The sequence below is a fragment of the Atractosteus spatula genome, chromosome 1 (genome assembly GCF_055471065.1).
Source record: "Atractosteus spatula isolate fAtrSpa1 chromosome 1, fAtrSpa1.hap1, whole genome shotgun sequence".
NCBI lineage: Eukaryota > Metazoa > Chordata > Actinopteri > Semionotiformes > Lepisosteidae > Atractosteus > Atractosteus spatula.
Window position 1 is genome coordinate 35,297,545 of NC_142706.1, and position 11,709 is coordinate 35,309,253.

At 33.7% G+C, this 11,709-nt stretch overlaps 1 protein-coding gene across 1 annotated transcript; it reads left to right on the plus strand.

Annotated features, from left to right (window-relative positions):
* Nucleotides 1–765: 765 nt before the first annotated feature.
* On the plus strand, nucleotides 766–3,314 carry nkx3-2 (NK3 homeobox 2). Its single transcript, XM_088912331.1, has 2 exons — nucleotides 766–1,397; nucleotides 2,280–3,314. Exons 1-2 carry the CDS (start codon nucleotides 995–997, stop codon nucleotides 2,714–2,716), a joined length of 840 nt encoding a protein of 279 aa, XP_088768457.1. The 5' UTR covers nucleotides 766–994; the 3' UTR covers nucleotides 2,717–3,314.
* Nucleotides 3,315–11,709: the final 8,395 nt, after the last annotated feature.

An 11,709-nucleotide genomic window follows, 5' to 3' on the forward strand; every position in this document is an offset into this window, starting at 1 on the left:
CAGATTTTTGCAGTACTCACATGGCAATAAAAAACATCTTATAACTTTTTCCTGTTAAGGCCACACCGTGATAAATGTACAATGGCCTCAAATGAGAGGTAAAAAGTAATTATTTAACAAAAAAACTACAACTTCGCCATCCTTTCAGCCTTATAGCAAAAGCCTGTATAAATCCTGTTAGATGCCTTCATAGCTGGACTTCGAGTACATAATACAGTATTTGAACAATTTCCATTATTATTGGTAACAGTTGTAATAATAATTTAACACAAAAATGGGATAAAGTCTCTCCTATTTAAAAACATTGTCATTCTGTAAAAAGTGAAGCAGTTCTGAATATTAGGTTTACTTAAACCGCATGTTATTAGTCAAATTACAATATTAAATCAGTTTAGCAGTACTAAAAATGTCAAATAGATTATTTACCTGAAAAGGGTAATGGGATTAATTTTTAAAAAAATCAGAAACAATTATTTTAATATATTTTACAAAACTATTATTGCAGTTCAATTCCTTAAAGGCTGATAGTTGGTTTAAAATGTGTCCTTTTACATTGTGTTTTTTTGTAGTTCTCGTATACTTTACTCAGTTGGTAAAGGGTTAAGACTATTCAACAAGTATAAGTACCCGGTCATACTATTAGCATTTCGTAGCCAATGATGACCAATCAGGATATAACAGTGTTTTTTCTTCGTCCAATAGGAAATGGTTAGGCAATTCTGTCAGTCACAGGTAAGAAATGATACCAGTACTGTCTGAAAAAGGAGAGGAAAGGGAGAAGGAGTTGGGACAGTGAGAGAATTGCAAGGCGTGAGGAACCCAGCATAAGAAATCATCGTCAAAATCGAATTTCGGTGCAATCAGATTCAGGACGCAATGAGATTATCGACCCAGTTAAGGGAACGTATTGGAGCTACTCTTCTGTAGGAGTGGGAATATATTTACATTTATTTGAAAAATTCTTAAAATTCTAAAGAAGAAGTTTTTCATTAAAATGGCCGTGCGCAGCAATACTTTAACACCCTTCTCCATCCAGGCTATTTTAAACAAAAAAGATGAGAGTCGGCATTTGAAAGATTTGGACGTTTGCTTTCCTAGGTCAACCTGTTGGAAAATATTCGGGGAAGTGGACAATGTATCCGAAGAGTTTTCCTCTCCCTGCAGAAGTGAAGCAGAGGCTTGTCTGGCCAGCTCCCAGAAAGTTTATGACTCCGACTCGGGTCTTAGTGAAGAGAATGACAGCAAGACACTCACGGTTTGCAAATCGGAGAAAGATTTGGACCGCTCGACTACAGAGTTACTTGAAAGAAGTTTGCAGGACGAAACTGACCACGAATCTACAGTTATTGAAAATGCAAACGGTCTCAGTGACTGTGAAACATCAGCAAACGTTTCTGGTAAGTGATTTCCTACAAATTAAACATTTCCCGTTTATCAAGACTTTGAATTAAGAACGACCAGTTATCATTACTCATACAATTCTGTGCTTCCTTTTGCAGCAAGTTAAAAAAAGGTCATAGACAAAATTTAATAAGCTATCCTTGGGGTAAATTATTTTAATACATTTAACAACAATAACAATATGTTTGCTTAGCCGAGCGATTTGAAACATGCTCACAATAGGGAGTCAGCGCCTTGGGGCAACCTTTTTGTGAAAGGTGCTATATAAAAATAAACTGAATTGAACTGAATTATTTTATATGGAAAAAAATATTTCCTTATCTTCTTAGTGAAGTGTGACATGGAGGAGTTCGCAGTTTCTTCTGAATTCTGCTTCAGTGAGTGACAGTTAAAGCCATACTCAAATGTTTGATCAAAACATTAGCAATTAGATAGGCCTATAATCTCTCGTGTGTATTTTCAGTATTATACAATATTTTAAAATGTTGCAGTCCTGTAAAATGCAACAAAACCGAATACTATGGATGATACCAACCACAAAACTATTTACGTCAGTGTAGAAAATGTTTCAGTAAAATGAAAAATAACCCTAAATAGATACTCATAAATGCATTCTTCTTCCAAATCACGAAAAAATAAAGACATTGATCCTTCACAACAAATTGGTACTAAAAGTTTGCAATTAACATAATTTATATATTAATAGTAAAGAAAACTTTTGCTTTTTAGGCTAATTTCATTCTTCCTGTGGTGGGCTACCTGACTCGTACTACGAGTTTGAGAAGTTTTGAGATTAATCCTGCTGTTGTTGTTGGCACCAGAATACCACTGCACTGATTTCATTACAGATATTTATCTATGTCTATATTTCTTTCCAGATTCAAACAACCCTGACGATTCTGCATGTGACAAATCCTCAGACCAACCGAAACAGAGGAAAAAGCGGTCCAGAGCTGCTTTCTCGCACGCACAGGTATTCGAGCTCGAGCGGCGATTCAACCATCAGAGGTACTTGTCAGGTCCGGAGAGGGCAGACCTGGCAGCCTCCTTAAAGCTGACAGAAACCCAGGTTAAAATCTGGTTCCAGAACCGCAGATACAAAACCAAACGCCGTCAGATGGCCGCCGATTTACTGGCTTCCGCCCCAGCGGCAAAGAAAGTGGCAGTGAAAGTTTTAGTCCGGGATGATCAAAGACAGTACAACCCAGGAGAGCTCGTAAGGCCGCCGCTCCTGTCTCTTCAACCGTCCTATTACTATCCTTACGCATACTGCCTGCCCGCATGGACACTCTCTGCCTGCGCTGGAAATCAGTGAAACTTCGCTAAAATCTGAAAAACGGACAAACTGAAACTGAGTACTATTTATTTTCTCTTCTCACAAAGACAGTTGATTTATTGGGATTCAAAAAGAAAAAAAGGACATAACTGCCCAGTGTAGACTGTTTCATGGTATCCATGTTTGGCATTTTATAGCATAAAAAGAAAATAATAAAGACTTCATTCTCAGTACCAGGAAAAAAGACTCAGTTGGACTATTGGTGAAAATAGCCTACTATTACTGAATGTATCCATTTCTCTTATATTTTGTTTTCCTTCAAAAGAAGGACAGCGCTGTCAATGGCTTTGAAATTTGAATAATATTCGACGTGTTATTGCCTTACTAAGATTAGAGGGTAAGACTTTTCAGCACTTTTCCACGCGTAGAAGTAGTTTTTGTTTTTGTTTTTTTCAATTAAAAGCCTACAACTGATGGGGTGTGTATAATTTGGTCATCCTAAGTGACTTGAGATCCACAACTGTGGAAGGAACTAAGACGAATTCTGATTAAAAATGTATATATTTTTTTCTAATAACTGCTCGCTACGTATTCTTTGCAAAACATTAAAAATAAATAGTTGGCAATAAAGCCTACATATCATGTTTCCACTCTTAGTCTTTATTTAAAATCTAATGATACTGAAAAACTGAATTTTAAAAAACATGACTTTTATGGTCTTAAGTGCATCGCTCCTCGCACCATAGGCCTGCTAGTGACGCCTTTGCGCAAGCTAGTAGGCCTGTTCTTAGCAACTTTATAACTTACTGATTTTGAAGTCTGTTTTTCAATTACACAAAAAACGCGAAATATGTTATTAATTTAACGAATGACACAGAAATCATTTCTTTGGTCTAGATTGTTGTAAGTATTGTGATTATTTATGTTACGTTCTCTTACATTTGATAATCCATATAGTATTTGCCATCAGCAATGCCATTGATAAGAATGTTAAAAGGTCAAAGGGTACAACATCATTAGGAAGCCCTTGGCAAGATTACGTTGTGTTACAGCTTGCATGTTAACAACCTATTTGACATTTTTACCCATAATCTTTATAAATAAACACTACCAAAAATGATAATTCTATTTTTGTACGCGATGCATGGTATAAAATTGAATACATGCTTGTTGCTACATAAAAACATAATTTGTTTATTAAACTGTAAAGCATATATATTATAAATTATTCAGCACAGATCTCAGATACGGTGGAGGCAGCATATCGCAATCTTACAAATGTTCACTGATTCCTGATTAAAAGAAAAGATGTTTTCACCGTCAAGTATTTTCACCAGGCCTTTTAATATAAATCAATAAATATACCAGGAATGTAATGAAGATTTTCGATCGTTCTTTAGTCCTAAAGTTAGTAAATTGTAAATCCATGTGATTCGCCAAACATTTTGATTGGTCTGATTACTCTTTACATTAGGGAACGTCTATAATACAAGCTGCGAGCGCACTTTGATTCAGAGTTATTGATTATATGGATTATTGGATACAGTATGAAAACTATGCTCAAGTAGCGGCGAGGGGAGGAGGATGAGGTGAGTGCTTGCGATAGTACATACATGTTCATGTCTTAATATCACTTTCTCTAAAAAGAACAGCAACCAAAATAAAGTTTATATGACAGCTTTTTTTGCTCTATTAATTTTACCACTTTAAAATATCCCCTTAGGTAATAAACTACGTTTTGTCTTTGCATGGAAGCCATTTCCAGGAATCTACGAACACTGTTGTAAATCCTTAACTACAAACAACTTAGTTTACGATCCAGAACTAAACATTATTTTTTTCAGTTTGCTGACACGCAGGAACCCCACATGTCTAAATTTTTAGAGGGTGTGTTCCCGTTCAGCAAATAATAGGAAAAAACACTAAATAGACCTAGCATTACAGAAAAATTGAAAATGTATGTATCTTAATCCAAAAAGCTATTTATAATTTTCTACGCATCAAACCGCGAAAATGCCTTTTCCCCATTAGAATTTTTTCAATATAAAGTTGAAAATACATAGTTAAAACCTATCGTTGGTCCTTAATATTTATTCTATCTATATTAAATAACTCGTAATACTTAAGCGTGCTTTGACCTTTAAAGATGTAACTTTAATTAAGGATAATAATACTTTACCTTCACCAGAATAGACTGCCATTGAAGAGTTCAAGGACTTTAAATTGTAAGCAGAAAAGGCCTACTTTCAAATCTCCTATAAAAAGTTTAAACCTTCATGCATTGATCGGTTTTCAGAATACCATTTTCTCAAAATTTCGTACTTTTCAAGATAAAACAGATAAATATTCAAGACGCAGTTTTAACAAAGAGCTAATCTGGACATATAAGCCTGGGTCATTGTTTGTCATAAGATGTCAAACCACACATTATTATTATTATTATTATTATTATTATTATTATTATTGTTTTTTTATAATGCGCTACTGTAGTTGTGCTTTCATGGAATGTGTCAAGCCAGGGAAAAGAATCATTTCAGTTTGTCAATTTTAATTTGCTCCCGTCACGATCTATAAAAGAGAAGCACAAATGTAAGAGAATATTATTATTATTATTATGTCACAAAATAATTAAATATGATTTTAAATAAAAATATTAAATAGTTATTTAAATGTAGTCTTGGCTGTCAGCTTGCTGGTCAGATTTTCCACGTTTTTAGTAACGATTCTTCAAATAAAAACTATCACGATTATAAACTATATTCGTTGTGCGTTGGAGCATTTAATCTTTCATTTATTCATGGAGTGGTTAGTGGTTGTTTAACCAATTACATTATTAGTGGCCAAAAAGATAAGTAGGTCTTCAATGTAATTTAATAATCAATATACAAGATAATGCCCGCACTCTGGGATTCTTCTGTTTTCATTTTATCTTCTGGATGATGTAATAATTTAAAGATTCAGAGCAACCACATATGTTTCAATATTTAAAATATTTTTAAAGGAACGCATTTTCAGGACTGTGTCTCTACTGTGTATGGGTTTGTATATCTCCATTTCAACGTGTAGATGTTATTGAAAATAAAATATGTAACAATCCATGGACTACAGTCAGCGAAAGGTACTGTATAACGATGTTCTAGACACTTTCGTATAGTGACAATAGCTTAATAGCAATGTTAATGGCATTAGGTTATTTATTACACTGATACAAAGTTTGTAAACTTTTGAAGAACGATATAATACAGCATGATGACCTTGAAATTATCTTTAAAGATTCAGAACTACACTATACGCACGAATTGAGTGAGCATATGTTGTACAATACAAAATGTAAGTGCACAGGAAAATGTTATCGATTAAATATTCTAAGATCCAATATTCCAATAGCATACATTAACATTTATAAATTCGTTAAATTATTAATATACACTTACTCCAAGCAATTAATTACATTTTAATGTTACTTATAAATTCTGTTTGTTAAAGAGAATTCCTTTGACGTTTCCATAGTCACTCGTCAGGGACTGGTCCCAGAGGTGTCTTTCCGATGATGGAGTAATTGCTTTATTGGGCTGAAGAGAAAGAAAACTGTTTTCTAGCTTCAGATAATATAAAACACGAAGCCATTATCGTTTTTATTATTTTTATTATTATTGATGGGATTGTATCATATAACGTGATAGTACGTTTGAGTATTTAATTATGTAAGTTAAAAAAGAACAGTTCAACATTTCGAATATCAATTAAGAAATGTAAACAAGTCAAGAGAACGACCTTATATCGGAAATGTTCAACCTCAACTAAAGGATGTGGTAGGAGTACCAGTTGTGTTATCATCTATGGCAAGGAAACGGATTTATCTTCGCTGTATGTCACACATCATCATCAGACGGATCGGTTTTACATGGTGGCAATCAACACCTTGAGTCAATCCGTGTTGGTTTCCGGTAGGGCGATGAACAGTAAAATGAGTATGTCTGCGGGAAAAGGACTGCAGATTCCATCCCACATGTCTTGTCATAGCATCCAAGTCACATCATGCCTGCGTATGGAGATATCCGATTTAGCAAAACGATTAGATGATCTGTTGCAAGAATTTGTGTTCATTAAATGGCAACTGAAACCCTCATCACTTTTATTAACCCTCAAAACTCAATTTTGTTATATTTAGGCAATGCTCGTCACTCAGAGCATCAATCTGTAAATACCATAAACACGTTATTTTAAACTACAATATCGACTTTCTGCTGTTTATGATCAAGCTGAACTACATTTCAGCTTTATTCCAACCTATGTGAAGGCATTCCATCAACATGCACATGAAATATGTGAAAACTCCCTGAAATTCAGGTACCTTTAAATTTAGGGGAGCACAATAGTAACAATGTGACACAGTTATGTGACTTGATAGTTTTTCACGGTCTTTGGCTTTAAGATACTTCGTTATCTTACACTCTGATGTCTTTTACCTACGTGTACAAAGTCACATAAAGCATTGGAATCATTGTAAATAGTCTTTAAAAATCGTATTTACAATTCAAATGAACATGAAACTGCAATTAGAACCACAAATGCGTCTTGTGACTTTCAGTGTTATTGGCAATGCGTTATTAAAAATATAAAATCAAGAACAGCTTCTCTTTTAGGGTCTTTCGACAGACAGGCACTTCTTATCATTCAGAATTGCTAACTGAACAGCAAATAATATAATTAAAGACGCTTTGATTATACAGTTAGTTGTCTCATATTTGAAGTAGGCCCAACTTTACATTATGGATGTATTTCTTTTTTTCAAAGGGGTTTACGATTATTATTTGAAGCATGTTTTTTGCCATTTCGAACAGTTGTAATCAGATAAAACAAAGACTACAGTCTCTACACAGCCATTGAAAAATATGAAGCTTTACATACGGCAAACCTAAAATCAAAACAGCAAAAACGAGCAACCATGCAGATAACTTGTTGAATGAGGCTCATTGTGGTCATTCTTTACGTCTGGCAAATCCACTCATAGTTGAAATACTAAGAAGGAATTTGCTAAACATCAAATCAAACCATACTTAGCGTTTTGTGCGACATCTTAACATTGGAATGCGTTCTCATATACTGTAGATACAGGCAATAAGTATACTTCCTTTCATTATGTGAAGGTCGGTTATTGTCGGTAAGGGTCGTTGTAACCTTAAGTCTGTTCCCGGAATAAAAGGGCTCGAGGCAGAACAATTACCAAAGACTGGACGCCAGTCGATTACAACAACAGGTATATTTTACTATATTATGAGGTAAATAATTAGTATTGTTTCATACTTTATCCGAAGCAAAATATCAGGAGGCAAAAATTAATTTTCATTCTTTCCTAAGAACGGTACACAAGTGACAGCCAAATATATTTCGGGCCTCCGGAGCGCACAATGAAGATAAAAGACTCAAAACAAACCTACTGCTACTTCTAACTTCTGTGCTGTCCGATGTGATTGTTACTCAAGAACATTACTAGATGGTGCTTTTACTTTACAGCTATCAACAATAAATAAAATACAGTGTCATTATTTACAGACTAAATAATGATCAATGCTTTTTTAATTTGACATCCCATTCATGACATAAAAATACATACAGTACAATTCATTATCAAGGCATTTGAATATTTATAAGAGATACAGTAGATAAATTAAAAGAACGAACAACATATACTGTATATAGAAGGGATTGTGGTTCACAAAGATGCACACAAAGTTGTGTTATTATATGCTGTAAGTGCTATTCAAAATACTACATTTTCAAAAGCATCTCAACATGTCACACCATGTACAATGCATTAAAATGTATATAATAACTGATACAGAAAAGATGATTCCACGAAAAAGAAAATTCCCTCACAAGGAAACAAGCGATGACACCATTTTATACGTATCTAAAAAAATCATTAGAAAGTCAATATCGCATTTTCAAAATCAATACTTTTTACTAAGACAACTTTGTATCTTGTCATCTATAGACCATCCAAGACTGCATAAATGATCATAACAGACAATTTAGTTGTTTTCTTTCCAAAATCTTTAATTTATGAATATTTTTTATTTACTCCAATGAAAACCTCTCACCTGACTATACACCAGGCCAGTGAGCAGTTGTGTATACTATAAGCATGTTACTGAGCTAAATTTGTAAATTCACACTCAAGTTCTCACCGTGATGATCATGTGATGTTTTTAAATATTCATTAAATAGAAAAGCGCATCAAATTGGTGATGTATTGAAATATTTGAATGCAAACTGCAAGAACTGTAGTAGGAAAATATAAAGTGTTTAGCAGAAGTGCAGCAAGAAATGATACGATGGCCTTCGTATTCAGTAACTAAGGACCTAACGATTAGGACTATTTTGACAGAAAAATAAAGATGACAGCAAACGCATGCACATGCTGGGTTTTCTTCTCGCCACGTGTCCCTTTCTGTCTGATCACATAATTTAGTCTTTGCACTTGCGGTGCAAACAGGCTCAGATCGAGCTTTGTTAGATTTCAAGGAGTTTCTTCACGGTATTATTACAGCCGGTATTACGGTCCAAAGGGAAGTTACACGTGAAACACTTTATATAATCAGAATAATCTCCAAAAGTAATATACCACCCTTTTCGGAACGTTTTGGAAAAGAAAAATACAAGGGTATAGAAGGTATAGCAACAGGCCTGCAAATAAATAGTCTACTGTATATACATTACCTTAAAACGTAGACTACTTCTTCCTAGCAAGAGCATAAATAATTTCTTATATACTTATAACAGCTAGCACAATTATTTAAAGTAATTTTGTAAATACAGTATTTACATAAATACTTAAAGAAATGGACTATTAAAATTTACGTGTAAATTATCTAAAAAAATCAAAACCGATGCTTTTAGTCGGAAACGTATTTCAAAGATCAAAACTTGCTATACCGATTTAACAGACACTCTCACAATTATATAAGATGTAAAAACTAGATGTTCGCGTCATTTTACATATATGGTACTGAGTCAGCCCCTGGTAGAAAAGCATTTGCTGAACTATAATATATTTTCCAGTCACATCTTTTTTAACAGTTATTAAGAGATATCATATGGGATTCCGATGCGCATTTCATTAAATCAGGACGCTTATATAGAGACAAACACGAACCCCTACATTTTAAATGTTAGTAGAAGAACATCTAAACCGCAATATCCATTTAAATGATTTCCAAAAAGAAATAATAATAACAATAAAAATAACAACAATAATAATATTTATTTCTTCTTATTATTATTCCCGGGATGATAGCAATTTTTTCCCATTTTTACAGTTTTCTTTTAAATTGCAGTAATGCAAAAACGCTTTTTGCAATACAAAATGGTACAGCTCATAATACGGATTTCAAATATGAATTAAGAAAAAGTAAGATTTTTTAACATGTTCTAAAACAGCTGAAGCCTTTTGTCTTCATGTGGTTGCTCTTGGTGACAATGTTTCATTTCTAGCAACTTAAAACGTATAGCATAAGAAATTCTGAAAAAAAAAACACTTACTGTATAGTAATATAATCAGAAATGTAGGATTTTTTGACAGGATTTTCATATAGTTGTGATCTCATCTGTACAACAAATCATGCCCACATAGTTAAGTTTTTGATTTAGTATGTATTTTCTACTAAGTATAATACCATACTAATAACAACGTATAAATGATTAGTTTTTCAAACATAAGAATTCGTCGAGTTTCATTATTTGTGTTCAGGATGGACACTTTGGAGTAAGACCCAGAAAGCTACACATATTGCAGCTGAAGTCACATACGGTATAAACATGAAGTCACTGTATATACAGCGAGTCAATGTATTTTCTTTTTCATCGTTTGTTTTCTGGATTAAACTCAGTAACCGAGTTAGAGAGGGAATAATAAAAAAAAACAAGTCATATGCAGTATGTAGTTTGGGATTCAAGAATATTTCAACGTATTTGCACTTTAAAATTAATCAAAACAGATGAAAGCATATTAATGCTCGTTATTGTGAACAAAATCGATGAGGATGAGGATACCTATTGAACTGAGATACCCATAACTGAGAAAGGCAAGTTAAATATCAGACCTCCACGAAGTATTTAACACAATACCCGTAAGTGCTGCGCACAAGTCCTTTCTGTAGACCTTTTTGTTTCATTTTACGTACGATCAGCAACAGTCTGTTCATTCTGCTTAAGCAACGGTGTTTTTCTGAGTTCTATAATACATGTCGCTATTCCATATGGTGTTCTTCTATATGGTGGTAGAGGAGTGCTGCACCAACAGAGTCTGCGAGCGCGTATACGTATGGGTGTGTTGGATATGTGTGCTTTTTATGTGGGGGGTGTTATTATGGAAGGGGAGGAGAAATTAAATAGATTAAGCCTAATAAGGTATATTGTATACAAAGGAAAATACGTTATATGTTTATAAAAAATACATGTAACATTTCCCTTTTCTGTATCTCGTTCAAGTTTGGTTTGGAGTTCCCGTACTGGAGTTTCTGTATTGCACTTTCCTGTAACATCAGTCCCCCCACCGTTAAAATGTGTAACTACAAGGAATGTCACATTTTTAAACTGACCTTCCAAACTGTGAAATATACAGTATTGACATCTAATGTACGGTTTGTCCTATGTGTGAAAACAAGCAAACTAAAACATGGGTTTCGCGTGTTGAGCTGGACATCAACCTACAAAGGGTTCGAATAAACATTATATGTTTTTTATTACAATTTAACGGTATTACACAAAACAAATATTAATAGCCATTTATATTTTTATTAATATTTTTAAAATCTCTGCATAGTCCCAAACAAGAAGAATCAGTTAAGAGATCCTATTTGCAAAGGTATGATTTAAGCGCTTATGTTTAAAGCTACAATTTATTCGTCACGAATATTTCTGTTACCCAATACTAGAGATGAATGTTGCTTTTTATTTTCATAGGATTTACAACTTTAACATAGTAAAGCAATTTCCCAGTTTATAAGTACATCTTTACTATCCTATGA

Coding starts and splice junctions, on each gene's coding strand:
- nkx3-2 (XM_088912331.1), top strand. CDS start 995: ATGGCCGTGCGCAGCAATACTTTAACACCCTTCTCCATCCAGGCTATT. Junction 1,398..2,279: donor AACATCAGCAAACGTTTCTG/GTAAGTGATTTC, acceptor ATTTCTTTCCAG/ATTCAAACAACCCTGACGAT.